The following is a 15,083-nucleotide window of genomic DNA, read 5'->3' as shown; positions in this document are numbered from 1 at the left end:
CTCTCTCTCTCTTTCTCTCTCTCTTCCCCCCCCCTCCCCTTGCTGTCTCTCCCTGTCTCTGTGTTTCTGTCTCTCTCTCTCTCTCTCTCTCTGTGTCTCTGTATATATCCCTGTGTGTGTACGTGTGTGTCTCTCTCTGTCTCCCTCCCTCTCTGTCTCTGTCTCCGACCCTGTCTCTCTTTGTGTTCGTCTCTCTGTATATATCCCTCTGTGTGTGTGTGTGTGTCTGTCTTTGTCTCAGTCTCTCTCTCTCTGTGTCTCTGTACCTCTTTCTGTCTCTCTGTCTCCCTGTGTGTGTGTGTCTCTCTGTCTTTGTGTCTGTCTCTCTCTTTCCATGTCTCTCTCTCTCTCTCTTTATGTAATGTGACCGTAACCACCTTAATTGTTAATTGTGATGATAGTAACAGCAGTGTTCAGTATCATACTGTTAGAAGTGTACCTTTTGCCAACAATCGATTAAATTTCTTCAAAGCTAAAACAACACTGCTCTGTGTGCATGACAAATATCCTGAGTTCAGCAATTATGCCTTGGGCTGGAGTTGTACTGGATAAGCTCTGAACTTTCACTGGCATTGCTTCTTGAAGCAATGCCCTGATGCCTGACTGCTTCATTGAGGGTTCTTGTAGTCTGGTGAGGGGTACTGCTGCTTCTGCTCGAAGGCGTGTTAGCACAAAAGTGGCAGCCTCACCCTGTCCGTTTGTTCTGTGGGGGCTCTTTTGGACTGGCTGAGAAGGTAGGTTCAAAGAAAACAGATGGGCACAGCTAAAATTCCTGCTACAAAGTGCTGCAGTCACAACACGGCAATGCTTTCTGAAGGTCATGTGGAGTGTTAGCAAGATAACCGACCAAACACTGGATGGATTTGGCTTCAGACCAGTTAATGCAGTCATACCTTGGAGTGTTCTGGTGTGTAAAATACCAGAGAGAATGTATTGCTGGGGGTTGGAGCGAATGAAAAGAATCCAGGATTGCTTAACGTTCAAGAGGAATGTTAAAAGAACCAAATATGTAATTTAAGGAAGCTTCTGTCTGAGTGATATCAAGCGAAAGAACAGTCCAAAAAATAATCTCCTTATTGATACCAGAGTTTGCAGACTTACCAAGCTGATGGAATGTGAGCATCCTCGCCATGCTCTAATTTCAAACATCACTCTCTGTCAGAGCCGCTACTAAACGGACAACTTGAGTCTGGTCGGAGCTGGTTTCAGCTGGGCCTGAATTTAGTATGTTACATTTGAACACTGTATCTCACGAGAGATGTGAGGACCTTTGAGGAGATCATAGCAGCAACGGAGAAACCTGGGTGCAGAGCTTGCCAAACTCTGCTCAGCGTGTCCCTAATCCTGAGCCATCAGAGACCTCCACGAAGATGGTCAGTCTGGAATGGCAACAGAAGGAGTGTAAGGTTTTGCCCTTACTTCCAGAGGTGATGTGTGCCTTTTGAAAAGAGAGAGAGAGCAAGATATTGGAGGCTTCCATATCAAACATGAGAAGCCTCAGGCCTATACTCTAATGCTCAGTTCCCATGGAAAGAGTGAGCCACCACAGACCAGACAGAAAACAGAGGCCACGTTTGCCTTGACCCACCCTGCGCAGGGTGGAGACGACCCTCCATGTGGCTGTTCAGTGGCTCACTGAAATGCTGTCCAGCTTCTCGCTGGCATGGGATTGTCAGTGAGACCTTGAGAGGGAAGGTGATGAAAGGGCATAGGGGAGTGGGCATGCTGCTAAAAGGCATCCTGCACTTCCAACCTTCTCAGGAGACCTCTATCCTCTGGAAACCTATGCTGTATGGAGTGATGGGTGTCTCTGATCCTGAATCACACCTTCAGTAACTTTGCACCAACGTGGATTCTGTTTTATTGTAGCTCTCCATGAGCAATGTGGCTTCTTACAGGTGTCAAGAGCCATGTGCTTGGACAATAGCCCTTGACTTTAAGAGACTGACTCTGCTAGGAGTTGCAAAGACCCTTCCTGTGGTCACAATCCAACTGAAGATAGAAGGAGATTCTTTTGTCTTGACAAAGACTGCTGGTTGATCAGAGGTCACTTGGATTATCATGTGTTCAATCTATGACTCTGAACGTGATGGGAATTCAACCATTCCAAGCCCTGTCTGCTCTGCCTGGCCTTGACATTAACAGTTACCTTAGAGAGACACTTGTGCAAAGCAGATTGAAATCTGACAGCTATCAATCCCTTCAGATGAAAATCACGACTGTTGCGATCTTGGCAGCCAATGGCAAGATGTGTCCTCTGGGTGCAGTGGGATAGAGACCTAGTTCCAAAAGAACCCAAATGTTGCCCATGATCTTCCCTGAAACACTCAGACTGGACACATTGCTCGTCCATTATCTTGAGAAAGCTGATTTCTATCCACCCCTCCCCCACTCGCACCAATATAAAAGCCCAATATGTTGAAACTGGCAATCTGAAATCAAATACAAGATGCTGGAGAGCTCAGCCTTATGTGGAGAGAGATACTGAGTTCACATTTTTGAGTTTGATATGACCTCTTCAGAACCTGACTTTGTATATTGATTTAATTGTGACGTGTATCGAAGTACAGAGAAAAACCTTGTTTACAAGCAGTACAGGCAGACCATAGGAAGCAAGGATTTGCAAACCAAAAAATCTTGAACTGAGGCATACAGGTGTGCACTCAACGTGATCCACATTAGCAAGGTCAGCATTATTTGAGGCTAGAGAATCCATTCATCAGTCTAATAATGGCTGGAAGAAGCTGTTCCTGAACCCTGTGTGTGTGTGTGTGTGTGTGTGTGTGTGTGTGTGTGTGTGTGTGTGTGCGTTCGTTCGTTCAGGCTTCATTATCTTCCATCTGATGGAGGAGGTTATAGGAGAGCATTGCTGGGGAGCAATGGGTCTTTGATGATGATGATGGCAGCCTTTCTGTGGTAGCGAGCCATGTAAGTGGACTGCATGGATGGGACATTGGCTTCCATGATGGTCTGGGCTGTGCACACCACCTTCTGTAGTTTCTTACAGTCCTATGCAGAGCAGTTTCCATACCAGGCCAGGATGCACCTGGGCAGTGTGTTTTTCTATGGTGCACCTGAAGAAGTTGGTGAGGGTCCTTATGGACATATCAAACTTCCTCAGCTTCCTGAGGAGGAAGACTCTGTTTTTCTCTCTCTGCTACCTAACCTGCTGAGCTTCTCCAACAATTTTGTTTTGTGACCTCCAGTTCAGGGTCTCCCTCCCCTTGAGTTGGAGTTGTTTCCAGTCTTTTTGCAGTGCGGAGTAGTATGTTTCTGAATCTCTTGCTGTGCGTCGGAGCTTCAAGGGAGTGCTACATAGTTCCTGTGATGAAATGCAGACTGATAATTGGAACATGCATGTCAGTCTTAGTGACATCCAATGTAACAATCATAACGTCCAAAGTATTGAAAGCTCCAAACATGTTCTCTGAGTAACAGCCTGTCAAGTAGGTAGCGGTGGCTCAGTGGTTAACACTGCTACCTCACAATGCCAGGGACCCAGCCTCGGACAGGTGTCTGCGTGGAGTTTGTACGTTTTTTTCCTGTGTCTGCGTGGGATTGCTCTGGTTTCCTCCCACAGTCCAAAGATGTGCAGGTTAGGTGAATTGGCCATGCTAAATTGCCATAGTGCCCATGGATGTGTCGGTTAGGTTCATTAGTAATGGGAAATATAGGGGAATGGGTCTGGGTGGATTACTCTTCAGAGGGTCATTGTGGACTTATTGGGGTGAAGGGCCTGCTTCCTCACAGTAGGGATTCTAGGTACAAGGAACATTGCAGAATTGGTCTTTAACCTCCTTCCAGCCTGACTTTGGTAGAGCAATGATTTCCCACTCTGCTCTCATGGTTCCCCCCCCCCCCCAACAAATCCTGGCATGTTTTGCACAGTTTGTGAAACCCATACGCTGTGTTTAAACTCTGAATTGACTGTATCTTAGAATAATTGAATTAGAGATCTTGCAGATTCACTAGGGCTTCCTGTGCATTTCTGAACATGCCCCAACCAAGGCCAGACGTCAGCAGGACTAAGTCAGAGTTTTGACACATTGGCCCTCCTTTTTGACAGATAAAACTCTGCCTTTTTTTGTATCCCAAATCCTGACTCAAATATACCTGAGTGACCTATCGTCTAGTTGTTATTAATATAGATCTGATAAAATGTCTAGACTGGAATTAAACCATGCCCAGAGCAGACAGGAACCATCTATACTGGTGAGGTTCAGAAATACGGAATTTGTTTATTGTAATTTAAGATTGACCTCATGTGGGCCGGACAGGAACAACCAAAGGGCCGGATATGGCCCGTGGGCCGTAAAATGCCCAGGTCTGCTCTAAACCTTTTCCTATTCATATACCCATCCAGATGCCTTTTAAATGTTGTAATTGTACCAGCCTCTTCCACTTCCTCTGGCAGCTCATTCCATACATGTACATGTGTGAAAAAGTTGCCCCTTAGGTCCCTTTTAAATCTTTCCCCTCTCACCCTAAACCTATACCCTTTAGTTCTGGACTCCCTGACCCCAGGGAAAAGACTTTGCCTATTTATCCTATCCATGCCCCTCATAATTTTGTAAACCTCTACAAGGTCACCCCTCAGCCTCCGACGCTTCAGGGAAAACAGCCCCAGCCTATTCAGCCTTTCCCTATAGCTCAAATCCTTTCATAAAATTGCTCATTGAGGATATATTAGTAGACTTTGAACACACAACACTGAAATTACATTCATCTCCTTCGTCCCTGGGTGGGGTGTCACAAAGAAGGGCGAATTTGATTTTAATCTCCTCGTCGGTTTAATGCCAGGTGAGTCACCAATAATCTCAGGCTGCATCTGAAAGAGAGAAATGCCTGATTGTGTGGATGGTTCGTGCCTCATTGTGAGACATAATTTATAAGGCTTTGAAACTGGAAGGGAGAAACCAGGTTGAACAGAAAAATGAGTCAGCGTTGAGGTTTGGAGATTAAGAGCTCCATCTAAGCTTAAGAGTGATTTTTTTTTAGAAAATCTGCTGTAGTTTCCCTTTTCTGGTTTATGTAACTGAATTTACATTACTGCTTTGTCATCACAATTCTGCATAAACTCCTCCTTCTCAGGTTGTCTTTGGTTAACAGTTATATCAGCTCTTCTTTTTATTCTCCCACCATATGTTATCTCGAGCTTTCAAGTAGCACCTCTGCTACTGAGCAGCTAATTCTACAGATCAGGGATCCAAGTTTAACGCTTTCGATCTATTGGACTTGGTGCCACCCTGCAAGCTTCTTGCCTACTGAGACATCATAGTAACCTGTGGACCTTGCTCTAATTGTATGAATGGTATTAGGGGTTTGCATTATCAATCCAATACAATGGGGGAGGTGACAGCTTAGTGGTATTATCACTGGACTGTTAATCCAGAGAGGTAAAAACAATAACTGCAAATGCTGAAAACCAAATTCTGGATTAGTGGTGCTGGAAGAGCGCAGCAGTTCAGGCAGCATCCAAGGAACAGCGAAATCCTTGGATGCTGTTAATCCAGAGACTCCGGTAATGTTCTGGGAAGCTGAGTTCTAATTCCACTATAGCAGATGGTGGAATTTGAATTCAATGAGTATCTGGAATTCGGAGTCTAGTGATGACCATGAATCCATTGTCAATTGTCAGGGAAACCCATTTGATTCACTAATATCCTTTTAGGGAAGGAAACTGCCATTTATCTGGTCTGGCCTATATGTGACTCCAAACCCACAGCAATTAACAATTAGGGATGAGCAGGAAATGCTGCCCTAATTCCCACAAATTAATAAAAAAGCAACCAAAATGGCATAGCATTGGATTTACGTTAGGGAGTGTTCATACTCCATTTTTCCTCTCCCCCAACCTTCATTTATTAATCTGTTGTCAGTTGGCCACTAAGGACTAGATTTTCATGTCAGAGGTAAGGGTTTAAAGCAGTGTAGGCTCATCCAGTCTTCTGGAGCCCATCACAAGATTGTTGGGAAGTGGGATCTCCTTAGGAGAAGAAACCAGTTTTGCCAGGGGCAGGTCTGTTGTCTTGGATGGTAGACTTGAGGTGGGACGATCCTGCTAGAGAGCCAAGCTCAGCTGCCATTCTCCTTTGGTTCTCTGAAGGGATTGTGAAAATTCGATCACAATAGATAAACACCCAAAATTTGACCTTTTGCTGGAGTTGCCTCCATACCTCTAATCCCTCCTATTCTGAATTCCCCTTGATCTTAACCTCCCTCCAAATGGCACATGAAGTTCTGAAAATCCTCTGCTTTATTTCGTAGAAATCATAGAATCCCAACAGTGTGGAAACAGGCCATCTGGCCCAACTGGCCCACACCGACCCTCTGAAGAGCATTTCACTCTGACCCAATGTTTGCTCTGTATTTCCCGTGGCTAACCCACCTAGCCTGTACGTCCCTCAAACACTACGGGCAATTTAGCACTGCCAGTTCACCTAACCTGCACATCTTTGGACCGGGTCAAAGAGTGTGATGCTGGAAAAGCACAGCCAGTCAGACAGCATCTGAAGAGCAGGAGAGTCAACATTAGCTTCTCCTGGTCTCTGGACCCACCCAGACACCACCAGCCACGCGGCTGCTCCAGCAGTCAGCTGTGTCCGGGCAGTTCCAGAGGCTGGGAGAAGCTAACATCAACTCTCCTGCTGCTCAGATGCTGTCTGACCTGCTGTGCTTTTCCAGCACCACACTCTTCGACTTTGATCTCCAGTATCTGCAGTCCTCACTTTCTCCATCTTTGGACTGTGAGAGGAAACCAGAGCACCCGGAGGAAACCTCTGCAAACGCACACAGACAGTTGCCCGAGGCTGGAATCGAATCTGTGTCCCTGCTGCTGTGAGGCAGTAGTGTGAGCCACTGTGCTGCCCTTTGTTGGGCAGTTTCCTGGCTTTCTCACCATATATTAGTCTGTTCCCTACCGCTTCTCATTCATAGTGGTTCCTGACGTCTGGCTGCCCCTGTGAAAATCCTAAAGGCCTGAGGCTTTGCCTTTTAATAGGGGCACGTGGACCTTCTGCACCCTCATATTTCCTTCACCCTCCCAAAATGGCCACTGGTGATAACTGAGGCAAGGAATTTGTCCACACCAGTTGACAATCAGTTTTTGGGCACTGCCACCTCTATTTGATTCACTTCAGGATTCATGTATTCTTAGAAATGGATACTAGTGCAATTTTATTATACAATTTGACATCTTAGTACTTAGAATCCCTACAGTGTGGAAACAGGCCCTTCAGCCCCACAAGTCCACACTGTCCCTCTGAAGAGTAACCCACCCAGACCCTTTGCCCTCCCTATAATCCTGTATTTACTCCTGACTAATACATCTCACCTTCACATCCCTGAACACTATGGGCAACTTGGCATAGCCAATCTACTCTCAACTGCACATCCCTAGACATTACAGTCAATCTGGAGGAGAAACTGAGGATTGCAGATGCTGGAGGTCAAGAGTCGAAGAGTGTGGTGCTGGAAAAGCACAGCCGGTCAGGCAGCATCCGAGCAACAGGAGAGTCATCGCCCCGGGCATGAACCCCCCCCATCAGGAATGAACTCCTTCCTGATGAAGAGCCCATGCTTGAAACATCAACCCTCCTGCCCCCACCCCGGACGCTGCCCGACCGGCTGCGCCCCTCTAGCACCACACTCCTTGACTACAGCCAATCCACCCTGTCCTGCACACCTTTGGACTGTGGGAGGAAATTGGAGCACAGGGACGAAACCCACGCAGACACTGGGAGAATGTACAAACTTCACACAGTCAGTCGCCCGAGGGTGGAATCAACCCAGGTCCCTGGTGCTGTGAGACAGCAGTGCTTGATTCAATATATTTTCTAACTGTCAAGGCAGCTGTTTTATTACAAGTGTTTCTCAGTATCCCACTTACTGTCCAGTGTGTGCTTTAATTGTTTTAATTAAATCCATACATTGCCAGAAATAAAATATCAGTTCACAGTAGGTTTGGATTTTTCTGGGAAATCTACTGGAAATATAGTATTAGTGCCAATTAAGAACATAAAGTGTAACACGAAGATAATTCATAATTTGTACATACCCATATTGACTACTCAATCATGATTTGATATTTTGTTCTCCCATTTTATATTTTCCATTTCGAAAAGCTGTTGGTAGAGGCAAACATTTTGAGGTGGAAGTACAGATGCTAGGATAAGTTCAAATATAAAAATGTCCTTTGGCACTGACATGAAGAGGTTACCTCCTGTGACCTTCAAAATGTAACTTTTTCTCGATGCACCATCTAGGACTCATGGATTAGACTGCATTTATTGAGTATATTTAAGATTGAGATAGATAGATAGGTTCTTGATTGTAAAGGGAATAAAGGGTTACGGGGAGACAGTGGGAGAATGGGGTTAAGAACCTTATCAGCCACGATTTGAATGGTGAGGCAGACTCGTTAGGCTGAATGGCCTACTTTCTGCTGCGATGTCTTATTAAACGCATTTCTGACTCTGATGTAATCTTGAAGTGAAATGTTAAATCCGTTCCTCTCTCCAAATACTGACTAATCTGCTGAGTATGTTCAGCATTTTAACATTCCTGTTTCAGACTCCCAGCACCTGCAGTGTTTTCCTTTTCATAGTCAGTTGCTTAAATGGTACATTCCTTCCAGTTTCATGAGGAAGTGAACAGAGATAATACATATCTTCTAATCAAGCTGCTTAGAGATGTTTATTACACACCTTTGCAGCAGGCAGGTCTTGACTAGAAACAGTTGCGTTCTATTTTGCCTTTAAACCTCAAACTCAGAGTTGTTCAGGACAAATCCTGTGATGTTTTATAATGTTCATACATTACTGTGTCACTTTAAAAGAAAAGGTAACCTCAATGTCATAATATGAGCAAGGTGTGGTTCACATACTGGTTTCTAAAGCACCAAAGGGTGTGTGTGACTTGATAACTCCTGTGCTGTTTTAAATATGTAGTTTAATGTGGAGTTACTGCTGCTAGGATCCACCACACAGCATGAATAGGACCAACTCATAGAAGCACAGCAGGAAGGGGTACTTAGGCTATTAGTGCAGTGTTTCACAAGAATCTTTACAAGGGACTTGTGTTAATAAACCTAGTTATATTAATGTGGTTTGTTTTGAAGGGAGCTGGGTTAAACACAAGGCTACCATTTGATATTAATTTGAATATGAACTGGTCATCTGATGCCTCTTTTAACAGTTCTCTGTCACATTGTGTTTATAGATTTTGGATATGAATGTCAACATTAATAATTCACAATTCAGGAACAGATACCAATGCTGTGTGTCCACTTTTGTCATTTGTGTAATGCTTATATATTGTTGCATTTGCTACAATGACCAATCTGGGGGTAGAATAGTACTTCAGTCAACAAAAATCAGCCCAGGTCATTTGATGGGTTGAGGTATAAGTTGAGTTGCCACAACAGTGCCGGGATATCCCCAGAGAGACAGATAGTGTCTATCAGTCCAGTTGAGGCCTTCTGGAACCAGTGGACACCAGGGAGGACTGGAATGCATTAACAATCCTGTCAATGTCAACTTATTCAATTCCTTTGACCTTTACAGGTTGTTTTGTATTATAGGTACAAAAATGCCTGCTTAACCTGTTACAGGTACGGCAAAAGAATAATGACTAGGATTTTAAGCCCATGTGGCTCACTCCGTAGAACATCAGACTTCTAATCTGAGATTACATGTCTCAAATCAAGGTTCAGAGACTGCTTGTAAAATTTGAGTCCACAATTATTTTATTTCCTGTGATTGTTTGTTTGAAATTCCTGAGCAACTCGTACAGTGGCTCAGTGGTTAGCACTGCTGCCTCAAAGCACCAGGTTCGGTTCCAGCCTTGGGTGACTTTCTGTGTGGAGTTTGCACATTCTCCCAGTGTCTGCGTGGGTTTCCTCCCACAGTCCAGAGATGTGCGGGTCAGGTGAATTGGCCATGCTAAATTGCCCATAGTGCTAGGTGCATTAGTCAGAGGGAAATGGGTCTGGGTGGGTTCCTCTTTGGAGGGTTGGTGTGGACTGGTTGGGCTGAAGGGCCTGTTTCTACACTGTAGGGAATCTAATCTAACTCATGCTGACTTGTACAGAACGTTTTGTTTTTTGCAACATAGGTTTGAGCTGACTTGTCTAATAGACAGCTGAAGTTCCGCCTCTAAAACACAGAACAAAAATGCTCATTAAAAATAGAATCCCTAAGTGTGGAAGCAGGCCATTCAGCCCATCAAGTCTACACCGACCTTCCAGAAGAACATCCCAACCTGGTCCACCCCCTACCCTAAGCCTATAACCCTGCAGGATTTAGACTATGGGAGGAAACTGGAGCACCCAGAGGAAACCCACGCAGACACTGGAAGATTGTGCAGACTCCACACAGCCCTGGGGTGGTCCATAGTGTTGTTAGGCAGCAATGCTAACCATGGGACAACCTTCGCATAAAATTCTTAAAAAGTTCTTTCATTGTAACTCCTGTACTTAGTATCTATTGATTCATATCCTTACCTTAGGAAGGCTATTTCATTTACCTTAATTTACCCATCTCTGCAGTATCCTGTTAGACTATCCCATTGTTAACTAACCAATGCAGTGTGTTTACCTCCTTTACCTGACATCCAAACCCTTTGTAGAGGGAATCTCTGGATGTCAAACATATTCTGTCAGGCCAAGTTGGAATGTTTGGAGAATGATCAGAAAACTGGAAAGCTGTTTGATTGGGCACAAGTTAAGTGGATGTTATGAGTCTTGGCATTATTGGAAATAACGATGAGGCTAGTTGTGACTTCAGGGTGGCACACGGGATTGTCAAACGTGGAAGTGGAACTCAATGTAGGGAGTATGAACTGAGGCACTTTGTGAGGACTAATGCATTGAACTCTGCTTTCATCTCTGTTTAGGAATCCTGTGGAATTTGTCTTCCAATGAGAATCTGAAGAACACTCTTGCCCACGATACATTAGAGAGAATCACTGAAGAGATTCTTGCCCCATCCTCGGGCTGGAGTAGTAGTGTGAATGTCAAGCCATTAGCTTCAGAGGATGAGGTCTTCTACAATGCCACTGGCTACATTCGGTACTGCTTCATCTTTTGCATTTCTGCCTGAATATTTTGTGTAATTTTGTTACAACTTTCACTGCTAATATAAGTCGTTTTTATGTGTAAATCAATCACTTCAATTTGAACACTTTTATATCACTGCAAGTGAAATCAGAAACAATTAACGTTTCAGAAGAGGAGTCATTACCGGACTTGAAATATTAACTCTTTGACTCTCCAAAGATGCTGCCAGACAACTTGAGTTTCTACAGCACTTTGAAAAATAAACTGAATGAGTTAGAAGCATTGCCAATGCAGAATTTAAATCCCACTATCCTTTCTACTATTGAGGTTAGAGTCTTTCTGACAACTTATTGAAGAACCAAAGCCAAGTTGCATGGATCAGGAGGACATGTACCTTTAGTAATGGATAAGATGGGGTCAACATGCCACGGGCAGCACTGTTATCTCATAGCGCCAGGGACCCTGGTTTGATTCCACTGTCAGTTGATTGTGAAGAGTTTGCACATTCTGCCTATGTCTATGTGGGTTTCCTCCGGGTGCTCTAGTTTCCTCCCACAGTTGAAAGATATGCCGGTTAGGTGGATTGGCTGTGCTAAATCCCATAGTGTCCAGGGATGTGAAGTCAGGAGTTGGTATGGGCTTGATGGGCTGAATGGCCTGCTCCCACATTATAAGGATTCAATGAATTTGGATTGATTTAACATTACAATACAATCAATGGATGAACTTAAACAGCTTAAGATGAACAGTCCTGTACTACAAACTATTATGGGAATTCCATTGAGAACAGCTATGGAGAAATAAAAATGATAACTTCATTGCCAAGCTATCATTTTGCAAAAAATACTTCTGTATTATAATAAGAACAATGAGCCACTGAGTTTTTTTTAAAAGAAAAATATTACACGATGTGGATCTGGATGAGTACTGTGGCAATAATGGCTTTCCCAAGGACTAGTTCAGCCGATGCACTTTTTTCAATGTTGTTTCTCTCCCATTATTTACTTCAATGTGAACGATGCTCTTATTGTTCATCTCCTATTTTGTACAGAAATCTGAGCTCAGGAAAAGAAGAAACACGGCAGAAAATGCGGGAATGTAAAGGTTTAGTGGACTCTCTGGTCTACTACATCCAGCAATCTCTGGATCACAATGCAGCCAGCAAGGTAAGGATGCAATAAACAGAAGCAGGAGCTATCTTTAGGATGCATCCAATTGGGGCCAAACTTGAAAGTCCCCTTTTCTAGTGAATTCAAACCCGCTTCACTGTTGTGAATTGAGGTACTTGTCTACTGTTCATGCTTGTGGTTGAGAAATTGAGAGTAACAATATAAATGAAGCCATCCCCATGAGAGAGTTTCCCAGAGAATGGAAGGATGAAGACTTTCTCAAATTTCAAGGCTGGCCATCAATCCCATCCTGCTCACAATTTACATGGAGTGGGAGAGCCCTGGGGAGAGGTGTCCGCACTCGCTCCAATTGGCCACTTATTGACTGGATCCTGCCCACTTTCTGAGCAGATGCCTAGCAGATTGTCCTACTTGAGCCTCAGACAAGGAGGTGGTGAGGCAACTCTCAGAAAGGTCACTTTTGCCCCTTTAGACACCTCCCAAGGTCTGACCCTTGCAGATCCTTTACCATCTGGACAGCAAGACCCACTGTGAGGCTCATTACCTGCCAACCCACTTGGCTGATCCAGGCCACTAGTCCCAGTGTTCCCCAATATTCCTGTTGCTGGCCAGTCAGATAATGTTTCCTGAGGCAGGGCTTCCATGTGTGAGGTGGGGAAGTCCAGTCTCCAGCCAATTAATACTTCTCGGTGGGGGTGAAGTGCATCTACTGCCATTACTATTGAACAAACTGCATGTGTCTGGTTTTCTGTTTCAGCACTTCCATTCCACCTTTCCCTGTGTTTTGTGGAATTGCTGCGTATTGTAGTTGTTAGATATTTGCTGGATGTACACTTTGTACTTGCTGGAGCTATTTGTGGTATTTCTTCTTTCCAGTGTGACTATTCAGTGTTCAAGTGGGCTTTGTGTGTTATTAGCAATCAGGTCTGAAGGAGCTGCCTGCTTTGAATGATTAGCCATTGGAACATTGAAACATTGGAACATTATCCCATTGCTCAGTCTACGGTATTAATCAGTAACTACATCCCTGTTGATGAGTAACTCGGTTTAAAAAACTGAGAGGCATGATTTTTTTTCAGAAATACAGAGATCTACAAGTCTGAACTGAAGAAGCGTAGTTTTTGTTAAACTTGTAATTTCTAGCCCAGCTGCAGAACCGGTGGATTGTTAGGGTGTGAATTTGTAGCAAGAAAAGATTGTTTTAAAAATTCCCAAATCAATGAATTTATTAAATTGCCATCTGTAAAACGTTGTGTACCTATAAGTTCCAATTTATTGAAAAACAAACTGTATTCTTTGACCTTGGATAATGAATGCTGTGTTGATCACGTAATTGAAAATGACAAGCTTTTCTGAGAAAGCTGTGCTTCCCATGGTTCCTACTGAAACTAGTTTCTCCCCAGTCAAGTACTGAGGCACGGTTAAAAATGATCTGGAATAATACAATTGGGGAGTCTTGCCTTAAATAAAACAGTGCAGCACAGGAACTGACCCCTCCACAACTGGGCTGCCATCTGCCTGCCCTTGATCCATATGCCTCTATTCTCTGCCTGTTCACATGTCTGTCCAAATGCCTTTAAACTTTGCCCATGTTTCTGCTTTTACCACATCCTCCTGGCAGTGCATTCCAGGCATCTATCACTGGCTTTGTAAAAACAAAACTTTCCTCTCATATCTCTTTTTAGACTTTTACTCCTCTCACCAGTGACCCCTATTTCCGCCCTGGGAAAGAGACTCTGACTATCTACCTTATCCATGCCTCTGAAGTATTTTTAGTTTTTGAAAACATGCATACGAGTTTCATTCCTTCAAATTGCAACATTAGTATTTAACACAGAAGAGTACAGCACAGCACAGGCCCTTGGGCCCTCGATGATGTGCCAACCGTTTATCCTACTCTAAGATCTAACTAACCTACATACTCTTCATTTTGCTATCATCCATGTTTCTATCCAAGAGTTGTTTAACTGTCCCTAATGTCTCTGACTCTACTATCACCGTTGGCAGTGCATTCCACACACCCACCACTTTCTGTGTAAAAGAACTGACCTCTGACCTCTCCCCTAAACCTTCCTCCAATCAGCTTAAAATTATGCCCCCTCGTGATAGTCATTTCCGCCCTGGGGAAAGGTCTCTGGCTATCCACTCTATCTATGCCTCTCGCTGTCTTGTACATCTCCATAAAGTCACCACTCATCCTCCTTCGCTAACATTGCCCTGAATTGCACTGATACCCATATTGTAAGTCATAGAATTTATTAGGAGTTTTTAGGAAGACAATATCATCTTTTAGAGAAGGATTATACAAGTGAGCATTTACCCTATACACTAGCCCATGCAGATGATGAGAAATAGGGATACAGCACGTCATCCTATACAGATTGAGTTTTAGATTAGCTTGGAGAGAGACACGATTGGATTCAGTCTATTTTATCTGTTGATGATCCCAATTCATTAGAAACTAAGTTTGATTGGGAGTCCAGCTGCTTGATGTGTGTATGTAGCTGGGGGTCTGAAGACATTAGTGGTAGTCAGTATCCTTTCCCTGGGTGAAATCTCTCGGCTGAATTTCTTGCTGTCACTCGGTAAGCATGATGATGACCAGGGTCTTGTCTCATTCTGAGAGAGGCACCTGGTGGGGTTACAGACTGAGGTTTTTCAGTTCTCTCTGGAAGACAGTGATTGTCTTCAGACAGGGAGCTAATAATATTATGAAAGACCTTTCCCTCTGTTTGTAAACATAGATAACTAGTTGAGGAGCTGAGAAAGAACAGATGTTAACTATACAACAGGCAGCATTGTTTCCAGCCCTTCATGGTAAGTTGCATTTGTCATTTAAGCAAATATCTGAAAGCTGTATCACTATATAGATATAAATCCTATTTGACCTAATATTT

The 15,083-nt window shown here is 43.8% G+C and overlaps 1 protein-coding gene across 1 annotated transcript in view; it reads left to right on the top strand.

The window, feature by feature from the left end:
* LOC140493484 (plakophilin-3-like) overlaps window positions 1–15,083 on the top strand; it is a 52,821-nt gene that overhangs the window by 13,272 nt on the left and 24,466 nt on the right. Inside the window, exons 6-7 of the mRNA XM_072591970.1 lie at window positions 10,894–11,068; window positions 12,108–12,222. Coding sequence (XP_072448071.1) covers window positions 10,894–11,068; window positions 12,108–12,222 — 290 coding nt within the window. The remainder of the gene's footprint in view (window positions 1–10,893; window positions 11,069–12,107; window positions 12,223–15,083) is intronic.

The sequence above is a fragment of the Chiloscyllium punctatum genome, chromosome 22, assembly GCF_047496795.1.
Source record: "Chiloscyllium punctatum isolate Juve2018m chromosome 22, sChiPun1.3, whole genome shotgun sequence".
In the NCBI taxonomy this organism is placed as follows: domain Eukaryota; kingdom Metazoa; phylum Chordata; class Chondrichthyes; order Orectolobiformes; family Hemiscylliidae; genus Chiloscyllium; species Chiloscyllium punctatum.
This window is presented reverse-complemented; position numbering and strand designations above follow the sequence as displayed.